This window comes from Spea bombifrons, chromosome 1 (assembly GCF_027358695.1).
Source record: "Spea bombifrons isolate aSpeBom1 chromosome 1, aSpeBom1.2.pri, whole genome shotgun sequence".
In the NCBI taxonomy this organism is placed as follows: domain Eukaryota; kingdom Metazoa; phylum Chordata; class Amphibia; order Anura; family Pelobatidae; genus Spea; species Spea bombifrons.
Genome location: NC_071087.1, coordinates 102,267,301 through 102,283,904, shown reverse-complemented (window position 1 = coordinate 102,283,904; position 16,604 = coordinate 102,267,301). Strand labels below are relative to the sequence as shown.

At 37.7% G+C, this 16,604-nt stretch overlaps 1 protein-coding gene across 4 annotated transcripts in view; it reads left to right on the top strand.

Moving 5' to 3' along the window:
* PRUNE2 (prune homolog 2 with BCH domain) overlaps positions 1-13,626 on the top strand; it is a 37,369-nt gene extending 23,743 nt beyond the window's left edge. For 2 of the 4 annotated variants that reach the window (XM_053466821.1, XM_053466840.1), the window contains exons 5-12: positions 756-858; positions 4,159-4,290; positions 6,015-6,101; positions 7,196-7,294; positions 7,961-7,996; positions 9,353-9,388; positions 10,690-10,737; positions 11,897-13,626. In XM_053466821.1, the coding sequence (XP_053322796.1) occupies positions 756-858; positions 4,159-4,290; positions 6,015-6,101; positions 7,196-7,294; positions 7,961-7,996; positions 9,353-9,388; positions 10,690-10,737; positions 11,897-11,927 (572 nt within the window). In that variant the 3' untranslated portion in view covers positions 11,928-13,626. The remainder of the gene's footprint in view (positions 1-755; positions 859-4,158; positions 4,291-6,014; positions 6,102-7,195; positions 7,295-7,960; positions 7,997-9,352; positions 9,389-10,689; positions 10,738-11,896) is intronic. The other 2 variants (XM_053466834.1, XM_053466828.1) reach the window with 2 other exon arrangements.
* Positions 13,627-16,604: the final 2,978 nt, after the last annotated feature.

Genomic DNA, 16,604 nt, shown 5'->3' with positions numbered 1-16,604 from the left:
TAACATTATAGAAACGCTGCATCAGGGGGCATTTAAAAAATAAATGTATACTAAGGGAAGAATGCGCTGTATTTGGTAAAAGGCAAAAAAAAAAAACCTGCCCATAATAAAGTGCATATTAACAGAATCTTTTAGCTGACAAATTGTGTATTTTTAAAAAATCATTCATTATTACTGGTAACACCTTCCCACTGTCCCATTTTAAGCAGAATACTCTTGATTTCCGCTGTCCTGCCAAGTTGCCCCACTATGCTGTTTATGCAGGCAGTGATGCTCATGGGTGGGTTGTGGAGATCAGAGAAAGGGCCGCTTCGGCAGCACAGATCTCCGTCAAGGTGTATAATGCCATGTCCCCACATTCACCTTCAACATAATATGTGAGAAGGTGGAAAGCCAAGAGGGTAGTCCTGTCCTCAGCCCTGTCTCTAACCATGTCCCTGCCTACCTCTAACCACACTCCCTAACAGTGTACCCTGCTTTGATCCCCTGAACTTTTGGGGGTATGTGATTGGCGCCTCGTGGGTTAGGTTTGTTCTCCTGGGCAGAGGCTATTGTTTTAGTACCTGTTTTGGAGGCTTTGGTGCCAAATGTCTTTCTTTATACATGTAAGTGCTGCATTTTAAAATTTCCATTCATCTTTTTATTATTATATTTAAAATTGCACCACTGCCTATGACGTACTTTGTGTGCTGTTTTTTTATGCTTATGCAGCAAATACGTTATTCCAATAATCATTAGTTGTATTTCTTTGGCAGGTTACTATGGAGAGGGTGTCGATGCCATCATTGTTTTCTCTGCATGTTTCCTGCCTGACAGCAGCTGCTCCGACTACAACTATGTCATGGAAAACCTTTTTCTGTGAGTACCGAGTTCTCATAAATATTATCATGGGCTTTATTGTAACGTGCCGTCTGGAGCATTTTATTTTTTGGCTCCGTCCTTTTAAGAAAACATGGCATCAGTTTTTTGGACAAAGAAAAATGATGGGAAACTTATTTTACCTTATCACCCTAATGCTTACCAAATAAACCCCTCTGGTGATTTCAATCACAATTTTTCTGCCTATAAACAAAGAAAACTTTTGTTTTACAAAGTTGAGAGTTAAACCTTATTTGTACTAGGTCCAGTTGTTAATAGAATACAGCACCAATCATTCCTAATAGGTAGTTAACAGGAAAATGACATGAGAACTGGAGGGCTCAGAAGAAATATTCTGTGGGTTGCTATGGCGATTACACAGCTTTCACCACAGAACTGTTTATACATAACCCCTTACAGTTTAACAATCTATCCTTTGTTTGACTGAATAAGTCAGGAAAGTGCTCTGATTCAATCTATCTTATCCTTAATATCGTTACACAAGGATAACTGACCTTCACATAAATGTACACTATGCTTTAATGTAAAAGGTGCCCGTGTTTGTTACTGTCCATAGAGGTATATAGACGTGAATAAGTGGGCGGGGGGGGGCAGTGTCAGGGACACAGGTCTCGTTATGTGAGCCCACTATAGCATTGCAACACAGGCTCATGGTGAGTGGCAGTGTGAGGCTTGTGTTAGAGTAAGTGTGTGTGTGTGTGTGTGTGTATGTTTGGGCTGCTATGATTTTTAATATGTTGGGCCACTGCTCAAGCTTCTTTTCCTCTGTATGTTTTGCTTGAAGCTCTACAAACAGCCACCATGGCTACCATTGTAAGAAGTTTAGACAATATTTACACCCATATCGCTTCTGTTATTGGTTTTCCACGCAGTGCGTTTTAGTGAATGTTTGTTGGACAGGATTGGTTGTTAAGCTTTAATGGTCACCCCTTATTTCTCAAAGGGGCCAATGAACTCAGGGAAGGAGACATTTCTAAACTAGCTCTACTGTAATGATGAGGCTCAGCATCACAATAAATGCCATTATTGCACTGTAATGTTGGTTGTTACATAATATGTGCACATTGTGGCATGCCAGGGTGTGATGCCAACCAGATTATATGCTACTATTAAATGTGATTTTCCACCTAGACAAAACATTAATTGTGTTCTCTGGCAAATAAATCTTAGCAGATCTGTAATTTTGTTCTTTTTCCTTAAGATTTAATCACAGTAAAGTAAGACAGAAGCCTTGTTTGTTTCCAGTTCAAGCACCCTTAAAGGGACACTCCGCCTATGATATTAACTTTAATGCATATGATAGCCGAGAGATCCTTTTAAATTTGCATGCCCCCACCCTTGCAAATACATAGGGGTATTCTGTAGAATCCCCCCTGTATACATTTGCCACTCCAAACAGCCAACCAGTGGTGAATATCGTCAGATGATGACCACCAAAGCTTTTGAGACCTGACAATTCTCTTGTTCAGATTGATCCAGATTTTTATTTAATTTTTTCATGTTTGCCCAAAAAAGGTATCAGTTTCAACTAAAGAGTCAAGGGCCAGGCATAAAACTGAGATGACAAATCAGGGGATGGTTTACATTAACTCCACCCCACCCTTGTGTATAATGTTTGAAGGATCAGTCATAAACACAAGAAATTAACTTATTATGTTAGTTTTTTTATAAACATGCTTTTAGAGAGAACATTTGCAGTAATCAGTTGTCATCTTTATTAGATTCCTTTCCCAATTGAGAAAATACTAAAACATATATGTTGACTGATTTGGCCGGGAATAATGAGTGTGGTGTCAGTGTGTGAGCGTATGGTGACTTTGTGTTATTAAAGGGCATTAGAATAAGTGTGTATATCAACATGTAGAGTGTATAGTGTTAGCGTGTGTTACTGTAAGGTGTTAGTGAGCATATGATGTTAACACGTGTGCCTATTGCTGTATGGTGTTAGAGTGTGTAAGTGTATGTTAGTGTATAGTTTTAGCATGAGTGTGTGTGTCAATGTATGATGTTATTGTGAGTTTGCCTGTCAGTGAATGGTGTTGGAGTATCAGGGGGGAGTCTAGGTTTAGTGGCACCTGGAAGAGGAAGAAGCGGAGCAAGAGTGAGAATGTGTATGTGTGTGTATAGAGTGAGTGGGTGTTAGAGCGAGTTTGTGTGTTAGTGATAGGGGGCACTGAAGATATTCTGCACCCATGTGTCACTAACCCTAGCCTCGGCCCTGTTCTCACAAGGTGTGCTTATGGGAGGTTCGTAAGACAGAGTGATGAGTTGACCAATGGGTGGGATAATGGGATGGACATGGGGTGGTCTGATGGGAGGGGCATGGAGGCCAATGCATTAAGCCTGTACTGGGCCCCAAGATTTCTGATGATGGCCACGTACCTATGTACTAGGAAGGCTCTTTAACAGTGAAGTTTGGTAAAAAAACAAAAAAATTCAAGAAGGCAAGCACAAGCTAAAAAGCATAAAAATTCCAATTTTGGGGAGCTGCTGAATTGACAAATATGTACAAACAGCAAACAAAAGTATCTGCACACACCTAGCAAATACTATTTAAAAGCACCTATGTGAGGCATAAATATTGGGGATCACTACACACTATACGATAAGGAATTATCATATAAGATAATAGAATATGATAGGACTCACTTAAATTGGGGTTCTTTGATGCAGTGGCAGGTAAGCAATATATGGCCATAAAGTGTAATGGGATCCAGTAAATGTCCACATTTAACTCATTAGCACTGATAAGATAACTTATTGGATTTATAGGAAGGCTTTGATAGTCTGTGAATATAACCCTTAGTTTTACAGAGTTGGTAACACTTAAGAGGTAAATGCTAAGATTCACATAACTATTGATTCTACACATTACCGTCAGATAATGCACTTTTTTATATAACAATTAATTGTCACAGGGACATGTGCCAACAGCACCTGGTGAAATTCAGAGTAGGCTTGCCAAAGACACACCCAGGGCCCCAGCTTGCCATGCTATATCCAGACGGTACCACCTATCAGACAGAAAGGAGCCGTGCGTGCATCATCATGAACTGGGATGAGGCCAGTATTGGGCTTGGCCAGCTTTAACTGAAACTCTGAAGAAAAACAAAATTTGACATACCAGTCACAATTGAAGGCAAAAGTTACTAACTGGCCTGGTAACGGGAAGGCAGATATTGGTCTAGTTTATAATGCATAATGTATATGCCAAGAATGTGTTTTGCTTTCATGTTATGTCAGATATTACACAATAATTCATTTGTTGTATCTCATTAGTTATGTGATAAGTACTCTGGAACTGATGGTAGCAGAAGACTATATGATTGTCTATTTAAATGGAGCAACACCAAGAAGAAAGATGCCTGGTTTAGGATGGATGAAAAAATGCTACCAAATGATAGACAGGCGGTAAGAAATATTACTCCGCTGTGTTATACATTCGAGAAAAGCACCAATTATATTAGAGTATGATGTGAAGGAGATGGCTCCATGCTGAGAATTGTTTTCCCTCATGCTGATACCCTGAGGTTGGTGTGAAAAATCCCAAAACCCAATGTGAAAGCATGAGAATTCCTAAGTATGCCTGTGATACGTCGGCCGAGAGACACACACCAGCTTATATACCTGCACCTATGCAAAACACACACGTTGACTCACAAAATACAGTTTCTTACAGTATTCATTTCCCTGCAACCACAGGGTTTTATCAGTTTTGGACAAATGTATGTTTTAGTATACAATGTTGGTTTTCTTGTGATAGTTCTCCTTTAACTAGAGAAATTCTTCATCAGACAGATCATTTGGCATGAATACAACATAAATCGACATGTCTGGACCCACCCTTTATAGTGCTTTCAAGACACAGACACAGAGGAGTCTTATTTTCTTGTTTAATTCGAGTACGCTGTGTTCTTTAAATATATTTTTTTTAAAAGCCATGGTGCCACATTTGGTTAATTATTGTGTACATAAAATATAGTTTTGAAAAATTAAATGGAATTAGATAGGGGGCGAGAAAAACATATGAAGCAGAAAGACAGTACGATAATAAAAAAAAAAACAGTGCTCGATTAGAACCCTCCGGGCACATATACATGCAAACATACATACATACATACATACGACAAGGGGGTCATGCTTTATGTATAATGCATTCTTAGGTCCATGAGCACTTTAAGCTACCCCTTTGACAGCTGATTTTAGATAATACTACATGTGTTGCCAGCCACTGAACTGAGACCTGCCGATATAAAATGTTCTATAAAAATGTCCTTGAAGGGACTGTTTAAAAACCCACATAACAATAGGTTGCGTTAAATGTGTTTATGGCCCTGCGTACATGTCATGCCCACCGTAAAACATGAAGGGATTGGAATATGATATGTCTAGTGACTTAATCAGGCCGCTCCTATAAACGCACATTGTCTACTAAGTGCAAATATTGTTTAAAGCAAGGCAATAAACGTCAATGCATATGAAATTCCCTTCTGGATTGTAAACTTGTTTCTGTAAATCGAATTGTTATGTTATATACTACTTCCTTATACATTGTACAGCACAGCGGATTATGATGGCCCTAAATAAAAAAGAAATAATAATAATAATAATAATAATACATTTAATATAATTTATATTATATCTTTGCTATATGATCAACATTTGTGGTGCCATGACAGGCTAACAAACACAAGAAACACAGTTGAATAAGACCAATTAGATATTCAGTGGGTAACAGTAAATCAAAATTGTCTGGAAGATACATTTGTGGGCCTAATCATAAAGTGCGTTATTCTCACGTATTGCATTTTGGATTGTTTGTTATACAGCTAGAGATATTGACATTTCCAATGCAATAAGTGGTTTATATAATATTAATTATATAATATAATGTTTAATATGCGTATTATATGTAAAGGCCATCAACGGCTTAGACAGACTTTCTGTAACATGTTTTGTTAGCAAACCATACATGTTTTTCCTTTTTTTACATGTAAAGTGATATAGGCCTGCATTATTGGCTAAATATTACGATATGTCTTTTATACAATTTTTATTACTTTTATAACTGTTTTTACATGTGTATGGAAAAGAGTTCATAGTGAATGGTCATTTGGTTATATATTTCAATACAGGTTAAGGAAGAACCTAAAGTCATTCATAATTGTTCATCCGTCTTGGTTCATTCGGACTATATTAGCAGTGACAAGACCCTTCATAAGGTGAGCGATATAACTTTGGTTTCGATAAATTGCATTAATAAAACATATATGCTGTCCAGGTCTTTCCTATTGAGCACTACATCATTTGTCAAATAAGCTTATGGAACCGAAAATAGTGAATACAGTTCTTGGAATTACATCTTTGCTTTCTTGGAGCAACCTTTGTTAAGAGAACAATGGGTACTTGGATTCAAATATAAGCCTTCTTGAATAGACTGGCTGCTGTCAATCGTGACCATGGTTACATGTACCCCAATAAAGTGTATACATGTGGATACTAACAAGCAGACTACAGACATGTAGTTTTATTCTTATAATGACTGAGCGGGTCATTGTTAAATGGAGGAACGCAAGCCAAGACTTGCGAGCAGGGCTCTCTCCACATAATGTATTGTTTTGCCTTAGTCTGTCAGTTCTCGTCTTGTCATACCCCTTGAATACATGTATTGTTAAATGCTGCTTAAATTGTTGGCGCTATATAAATAGAAGATAATAATAATAATAACTCTGGTTCTATGACACTTTCTGGGGGCCCTAATGATCAAGCCTAGTTGCTGTGATTTTGCATGCCCTCCCATCTCCAATTGTTACTATTTTCTTATAAATAAATTACTAAATTCACAGATTCACACCAAAATATATTTTAGCGTTTACTTGTTATAAAAGGCCTAGCTCCAAATTAGACCTGAAGTGAATAATTTGTATATGCAAAACCAACTTGCCTGACAAGTAGATGCGTCCAAGAGCAATAATAGCCTGTGATTCTTGAAGGTCTTTAATACAAATGTGAAACTTACTGTCCTTGCATGGCTTTCAGGAAACAATAAACCTAAAATAAAGTTGTTGCAATCCATAACACATAACACTTGCTTTGTGTTTGTCAGGCGTGTTGTTTTGTATATATTTTTTTCTTAAAAAGCAGTAACCTGTCCTTTAATGTTGTGCAAAGTCCCAGTCAGATTACTAAATGCTGCATTAACACCAAGGCTACATCGAATCCTACCTAGTTATCCAAAATAAAAAACTGTAAATCACTGTGGGTGTGTGGCAAATTTTAATGCCACAATTCAACTTTTACTATTTTTACCTTTTAGCTCCAAGTTTAGCAGCAAGATAAAGTATGTGTCTACACTGGCAGAACTCAGAGAGTTGATTCCGATGGACTATGTGCAAATCCCAGAGAGCATTATCAAGTAAGTATTATCATGTAAGACCTAAAATGAACTTAACAGGTTCCTGGTGACAGGAACCACACTTTTTTGATCGGAAATTGAAATCACTGTGTTTCTGAAAGAATATATATGATTCTACATCTTTTTATGTGTGTTGGCCCAATAAAGGGTATCTCTTTAGAATAAAGGTGCCATCATCTCTTGAACCAGTACAGCTATATTCATTTTTCTTATTACATGATATGCTAATTTTAAGGCAAATGAGGGCTACCAGTGAGAATTGGTCAGAGGATTGCAACCCAGCTCAATTACATACAACATGTTAACACAATGAAAATGAAAAACACAACACTGTTAAATGGATAAGTAAAGGAGAGAAACTAAAGTGTGACTTTAAGAATGAATGTTTTTATAGACAGATCCCTGTACCACTGCTCTCTCATACCCATCAATGCAGTACAGGCTTGGTGACATTTACGACATACAAAATACTGAATACTGGACATTTTTTATTTATACTACACTTTGTTTACAACCTTTCAAAAGCAGCTTGTCCAATCCAGTTGTAGTGTCCATTGTAATACATTGTCAAGTCTCTGATGTCCTTCTCAGATATCACATCAGTCTGTGATTGCGTTCCCTGGCATTTTTCTCACACATATGCTTCACCTACTTCTCTCTTGTAAGGTATGAAGAAACAAGATGTTTTTCAAGAAGTGTAAGGTAAATGCCAGCAGCCTGCCTTACCTGCCACTACTAACTAACCAAAAGATCTCAACGGTAGTGTTCAAATATCTGCACCCATATACAGGCAGACGAAACCTCGGTTACTGCAGCTGCCATGTACTGTACATCACGGTGTTATGTACAAAGTGTGCATTGATGCATTTGCCCACTTTCACTGTTGAGATCAATTTTCAAAGAAACAGTTAAACCAGTGCCCTTGACTTTCATCTGGCTGCAGCTTGCGCAACAATGTCTGGGTGATCTGCTGTGGCATGTTTTCAGTTTCCCTGCACCTTCTCGCCTGATCCTTCTTGCTTAAACAGAATTCGAAGCACAGAAACCGCAAAGTGGGTAGTTGCTTAGTATAGCGATAGTGCGTATACCCTACATTTAGCTTTGCTTAACTAATAAACTGTAGATTAGCACAACGACATATTCTGGTTTAGGCTAGATGGGCCTATGCCTAAGGCGGCAGTTCCAAGGGGCCCATCCTATTGGTGCAATCAGACTCCCCAATGTGCCACTACCTGGGCAGGTTTGGGAGATCAGAGATCATATACGCTATAAAGCACAGCCTTAATAATGTCCTTACTCCGCATATGCAATGCACTGGGGTTTGATGTCATAGCCTGGCACTCAGCATGGCAGACCCTATACATGGAGGTAAGTGATAGGGGGGCAGTTTACGCCCTGCCCTTGGTCAGGCTTATGGCTCTCCCCAGCCGAGCTACTTCTCTGGATTAGCATCATTAGTTTATCTGGACTCTAAAAATGTAATCTTAAATTATGTCTTGCCATAATGTATCTAATTTACTTCTGATTAGATAACTATCGGATAATAACCCACGTGGACTGGGATACTTCAAACTCTGTCATCACTCCTACCCATCCAATAACTCAGCAACAAACTGTAAAAGGAAAACTAAACATGTTCAACACTTTGTTGGATGGTCATTTGAACCTTTATGCATTTGCATACATCCAATAAGTAAATTTAAGTAGTCATATGCATTCAAATCAATGTGTGTGATGGCTGGAGTTTACCTTTAATTGCATATTTGCACGATATACAATGTTGACTGCATCCTAAGAAACTACTAGTTTTAAAGCCATGTAACTCTTGTTCTTTACATGTGATAGGGATCTTCCTAGCACAGTGTAGAGATGTAGTGCCCCTTACAAGTTTACAATACAGTCTGATGGACATTACACTTTGGTGCCATAATGGAGCGCCAAATAAGTTGCACCTTTTTTTTAAAATGTGATCACACCACCAAACCTCTTCTGGCTTTGCTTTGCTTCTTACGCTGTGCTTGCTTTTCTCTCCTGCACAATAAATTATTACTAATACAGACTGGACGAAGAATTGAAAGAAGCTGAATCAAACAAGTAAGAGACTAATTGTGTATTAGAAGTGTGATGTTACATATGTTTGTTTTCTCATGGGTGTGATTCTAGGGATGGAGTCAAATACAATACCAACAGTGTGTTACTTCATCCGTCCTGGTATACAATCACAAAAAGATATTCCGTGCATTGTATAGCAGCTGTACCTTAAGGGTGTTCCCATGGATACATAAATACTTTTAAAAACTATTATTCTGAAATAGTAGACATGCTTTACAGAATGGGTGCCATTAATACTCCCAAGGTATTCCCATTCATGTTGGCTGTAACATAATCCTTTGCATATTTGCAACGTGACATTCCCTTCTGGTCTTAAATGATGACCAAAGCATACAGATCAACCTGATGTTTTATTAAGATCAATGTTGCATTTAAAAATATCCTTGTGCAGAAACTGTCGAGAGGCCTGATTATAGAAAATACATTATTGAAACCATGAATGTACCATACAGCAGAGTACAGTATGGCCTCTGAGTATAGCCTTGGGGGTATTCCAAAAGTGTCTGGTCCAAGTTGTCATCTACATAGTTGGACCAAGAGCTTTATAGATACTGCTGGAAATCCTTTTTACCACTATTAACTACTGTTTTTTATTTGTAAAGGTAAGAAATACAGTATAAGTTTAGTAGACAAGCAAGGTGGCTCATATAAACTTCTTGTTAGCGGGACAGGGGTGTACAAGATATCTAACTGGGTATAATCGAAATGAAATATTGTTATATACCAGGCATCCTCTTTTAATGCAGACTTGCAGAATGCAGTTCACATAAACATCCATTTTTTAGAGACTAAACCTAGAACTGGACACAGTAAATCCTTTATGTGCAAAAAAAAGAATTCCATATATACAAACCTGGAAACACTCTTGTTTTGACCCAGTCTCTCTGGGTCAAGTGCTGCTTCCTCAAAGGTTCTAAGTCACTCTCCTCACTCCTTCCTCAGAAGCTTTGGGTAACCATGAATCAATCAATGCTGCAACAACCTGGCCAGACTTAGTGATCAAACAGAAAACCCACCAATAACCATTGATTCAATATTCTTTGGTATTGGCCAATGTGAGAGAACCAAGATTGTCAGACAGAATGCAATGCAGGAATAATCCAGGAAATCTAGGAATAACACATTTTGTAAAACTGCTCCTTTTCTCTCCTTGCTTAAGCAAAACATGTTTCGTGTCTATCAATCAAAGCCACATTTGCTTGTCTTTCAATGTGCCCCTCTCTACAAACACACACTGTCCACACATGTATATTATTATTTACTCAGTTCTTCCTTGTAACCAGAGCTGGCTGTCTTCCCGGTGAGCCGGAAATCACATCCTTGCATCACAGGTAAGTCTTCCCTTTTCTACCTATTGTTCGGACTTTTATTAATTGTTTTTGTATTTTGGTTTGACAGCTTAGTAACTTGAGTACACATACAGATGACACGTATTCGCAAAGGACAAAAATATCACCACCCAGTGATACCATACAATTTTACAACGTTTTGTGAACACATCCCATTTAATTAACCATATTCTTGTGTCGAGACCTAATGTGAGGTTTAAAACATGCCACAATATCACTTTTTAACTAGAATTGAACCATGTAGAAAAATAGGAACAGTCATGCCTGTCGTCAATCATAGTGGAGCACAGGGCGGGCCTACCCCTGCCCAGCTGCACCTGCTTGAAAGTGGTAGTGTAATGTAATGGACGACTGTACAACCACCAAAGCAGAGCTCTACACTATCGCTTTCCCCTTCACACACAGGTATGAACTTAGATCAAACACTTGTGTAATTAGTGAAAACTACAGTCTACCTTGAGCCAGGCTCAAAACTTTAACAGATGAAGCAAGTCATCTTTATGAAGGGCCAAAGGGCATTTGGTTTTGGTAAACAATACCCCAACACCAGCCATCAAAAAATTGTAGAGTATCTAATGTCTGGTTTTGGTTTAAAAGTCCTTAAATGTCTCTAATGTAGGTCTACTGGTTGTCAGTGTAACAAATCAATACGAGTCTGGGTAAGCAAGGTCTCTGAGGCCACCAAAGGAGGGTTAGTGAATGCATAAGTGACATATATATGTCAATATAGATCAGTATCTACTTAATAGGAACAGACAGACTGACCTCAGCGATGCACCATGAACTGCCTTGCTTAAATTTTTGCTCACAAGGAAAAGATACTGAGCAAAGATAAGTGCCTATTCTTGTTCATCATTCAGTGGGCTAGATTTAAAGAGGAGGCACTTCTTGATGTATTCATCAACTGGCAGCACACCAGCAACACCCTTTGGCTCTTTCTAATGCACACAATGGTATACTGAAGCCTTATGGTGTTTTGTAGGAGCTAACATGATTACCAAAGCACTCTTGATGTAGTCGTTCCTGAAACATCACACATAAACAATAGTATGGTAAATATACTGTATTTAAACATATTATAGGTTCTGAAAAACCTTTGTGTCATGAAAAAACAATAACTGGTTATTTTCTTCTCTTTAAGATCTGAAAAGAAAAATGGAGACAACTTATGATACCCACGTAACAGAAGGAGAATGAGCTACATGCTCATCAGTGGAATAATCAGACATTTGTCTTAATATATTATTTTTTCTGTGATTATTTTGATTGCATAATGCCCAAGACAATTTATGTACATTATTTTTTAAAAGTATAATTTAATAATAGACTGCAATGAGGAAATCTCTTTAATCTGAAATAGCATTTCATTACTGCAAGGTATCAAACGTAGCTTGTCTTAATATAGTATAGAAATATATATATCACATGCAAATCATGGCATATATTGAGCATGCTCATAAGTCTCATAATGAAAATATATGGTAATTCAAGGGTGATTAAGTTAAATTACAGAATTTATTTTGCTTAGGCTTGGTTCTATCTTGTGGAATAACACATTATATATTTAAATGGATAGGAGACTTTATTTAATGCAGTATTGATCTACATGTATGTGTTCTAAATCATTTTAAAAAAATAAGCCTAGATAGCTGTCATGTAGCAATCCTTTTCATATGAAATCCTGGACAAAACACAATAGTGGCTTGAGAGAGAAAAACTTTCTCAGGTTGCATTTTATTGAGTATTTAGAGACCATTTTAATCATTAGCCTAGAAGATCAATAAAATTACATTTTAGGGAAACTATTAAAAAGCTTCTTCAAAATGTATACCATGATGATGCAGAACCACAGTTAGGTTAATTTCCTGTCCTGTTTAAATATTTAGTAGTCATGACTTGGGGGGAGCGGGGGTCCCACACTTCCCAAGTTATATCTGTGCCTTTATTTTGTCCTTTTGAATATTTAAATTCCCCTCAGGGTAAACCAGAAACAAATGTCACAATAAAGGATTCAACACAGAAGTAATGCTTAACTTGCGTGCCTCACTGGAACACCAGTTCCTTTTTGGTGATTTTCTGTGAACTCCACTTCTGTAATGACTGATTGTTACTGTATTTGTACAGCTGCACAGGGAAGCTATTGTTATTCTTTGATCGGTAAGAGATAAGTCCAAGCCGTAAGTAAAGCTTCACACAGAGATTACATAGGTACAGTGTTGCTGTAGTTTCCCTAACTTATGTGCGTATAAAAGTCTCTGTGAATTTCCTCCAGTAGTTGCTACTTGTGTTCACGATAGTACTCGGTGTAAAGAACTCAATTGCATACTTGACCTTTCTGATTTTCTTAGCTTTGTAATTGATGAACCACAGTTGTCCATGGAATGGAACGTTATGCTTTTAAGAGGCGCTCCCTTTAATATGAAACGTTTAAATTTTCCCAGTTCCACACGTCTTGCTCTTTAACTGGAATATCTGTCAAAATTGCCTTTGTATTGTTCTTGTGGTTTTGTCTTGTGGTAAAACGTCCAGTGTCGTTGCGACAAAGCACAAGGAACAAAAGAAGAACTGAACATTCTCTTAAGGCTGCAAACTATAACATGTCTAAATATTTGTGATTTCAATGAAAAAGGGCCCATCGCCTGTAGTTCTGTCATTGCCTGCATCCCTATAAACCGATTTCAAAAGACCAGAGCAGCGCCATCATTATATTAAAAGTGTCAGTCACTATATTTCCCTTGCAATATTAAACCTTATATTTAAGATGTCATATTAAAGTTATGTGCGCTGCCTCATAATCACATCTCAACCAAATTCATTGTCAAATGTTCCTTTAAGTCTAATGTTTCATTAAAGAGATGTCCTTGGAAAAAACACAGCTGTCAAAGATTTATTTTTTTTAATAAAAATCAAAACATTTCTGTAAGATGGTAAATTATGAGCCTTAATGAATGCTTAGTGAACAGTTACAATAATTGACCATTTTCATAGTGACTTTTCAGCAGCCAGAAATCTTGCTAGGTTCCAAAATTATCGGGATAAAGCCCAATAAACATGGGCACCAAAATTTGACCTACTCTATATAAATGCATGTAACAGTACATTATTTAAAATTATTGTAATAAATTTTGCTAAAATAGACATAGCTAAAATAAAAGCATAAGAAATATTCATTCGGTCCAATATATCTTTACCCAGCTACTTTTCATATTTACATGCTTATGGCTTCCCTCCTCGTATTAACGTGATGCCACTTATTTTATGGGCAGCCTGCAGGTGTACCCAGGTGTCCGTGTCTCTGCAGTGTCATTAGTAGCTGGAAGAGGCCAGTGAAATATACCACCGACCACAGATTGATGACCCTAGTTGCTGTAGGGCACACACATTCAGTCCAATATCTCTTCCTCTCTCTCTTGTTGTTTCTTCTCTTAGGTGTCTAAGACTCTATACTGACACATACGCACATGCTAACACCGTACACTAAACACAAACTCCATACACATACATATATACACACTCTCACGCTCCTCTCTCTCAGCTTTCCCTCGCTCAAAGATCTCCCTATCCCTCAACTCTCCCATATATCATTCTTACCTCATAAATAGCCTTTCGTGCTGCTTACACTGTCTGTGAATAATGCTGAGCTTTTACTCCAGGATAATGCAGCATTTGCTATGTGACCCCACCGGGCACCACCGTTACCAGGGTTCCTGGGAGCTGGACGGGTGGGAGTGTGGGCCCCTCCTGAGTGCAGGGCCTGCATTTTACCCTATACAAAGGGCAACCCTGGATGTGGGTTACCAGCCTGAACTCTGCTGGCTTCTGAATACTGCTCCAGGGAGAGGAAGGGTAGAGGGGCTTTTTCAGTGGGATATCATACCCATGTAGTTGCAACATAAAAATAGTTGCACAATTTTGGACATAAAGGTGAAAATAAATATTTTCTACATCAGATAAAATAAACACATTTATATTCCGAAATTATTTTGGTGGCTTAGTTTCACTATTTAGCTACATAAAATGGGTACACTTATAATGTCTGATCTGACCAAAAGCTAATCGTTGCCCAAGTTCAGCGATGGAATGGTTGATTAAATAACCTTTTATAACCACACCCGGGTTTCAAAAAAAGCATAAAAAGTGTGGTGCGATATTAAAAACTAAGAAGTGAAAACAAAATATCTTAATACAGACCATAAAAAACTAGTGGTTACAGGATGTTGTACAAAGAGACAGCTTCAGGCATTAGTTAACTGAATGGTTTCAATGGGGTGTTGTCCTGTATAAAAAACAGGAATGGACAGGAACATGTACCAGTATATATATATATATATATAACAACTTCATTGTTTGCATATGAACTTGGTTCCAAGTATGGTGAGAATGCAGTACAACTTCACCACACAACGGCAAATGAAATTCCTTCACGCAAAGCTGCAGTAAAATTATTATTTATTGTTTTCTACAGCGACATCAGATTCCGCAGCGCTGTACAAAGGGTAGACAGGACATAACAAGATGACATACAGAAACAACAGGCGAGGAGGGCCCTGCTCAAATGAGCTTACAATCTAGATCAAACTTGGAAGTGCTCAAATGTAAGGGCACAGACATAGAGGTTCAATGAGGTTCAGTAGCTGCAGAGTCTGCAGCGTCTGCTTCTGACAAGGAAATTAAAGCATGGGTTTCAACTTTTCCAGTTTCCTTAGCGTTGTGAGTCCTCTTTCCTGTCTATTGCTTTTTAAGTCTTAATCACACAGGAGAATTGACTGTATCGGAGAAAAATTCCGCTCTTACCGTAAAATCTTCATTCCCATCAAAACTGACTAGTCCAGTGTAAAAAAAAAAAAAAAAAAAGCAGTGTTATTGCTTTCCGAATATAAAATTGTTACGATAATATATTGTTCCCTGTCTTTACTCACATTGTTGGTATGTTTTATTGCATTTTCATTATCTTTATCATCTCTGTCATCTTTGATTTATAAACGAAAAAGGTTGGTTCTAACTGGGCAGGTCCTGTGGTCGTGAGAAGGAAAATTCTGCAGATACAGTCTGTGTAAGATACATGTGGCTTTTGATCCATGAACTGTTTCCCATATTGTTTGCAAGGACTATAGCATAGCACATATACAGAATTCATTGTATAGATCAAGTAGCAGCATGTACAGGTACAATTTGAGACATAGAGAATCCTGTAGGTCTTAGATCACTTTATCCCAGTGTTCTCCCAGGTGATCTTGCCTGCGTATGGTATTTTTTAAAGTTACTACCAACTATAGCGTAAAGGGATAGTGAGGAATGAGAAAGAGATCTAAAGCTATATGAGAAAGGAAAATACAGAGTCATAGACTTCAATGAAATCTTATTGTAAAGAACAAGATGAAGAATGCATTAAAGTAGTATTTCATTTTCTGCATAGACATACAAGTATCTGTTTTTATAGGTAAAATCAGTGTAATAATGATCTAGCACAGTACCTAGTTAACACTGCCCTAGGAATAAGTGTACAACATTTCTATGTTAAATTAAATGTTGCCTAATCCAGTAATATTGTTTCGTACAAGGACATAAACAAAACAGTGCTCTCCACCATCCTCATTTGCAACGCTGTGTACACAAATCACTCATTTGGAGTCCTAGGCAACTTTAAAACTTCTCTGTTTGATCGGGAAAAGGCTACAATTTGAAGCATGTCTTGTATGAAGCATTTTAGGGTGGACTTTACTAAGGTGTATGGCATAAACAGTCGTGTGAAAAAGAAAGTCCACTCTCTTTGAATTATATGGTTTTACATATCAGGACAAAATAACAATCATCTGTTCCTTAGCAGGACTAATAATTAGGACTAAAAT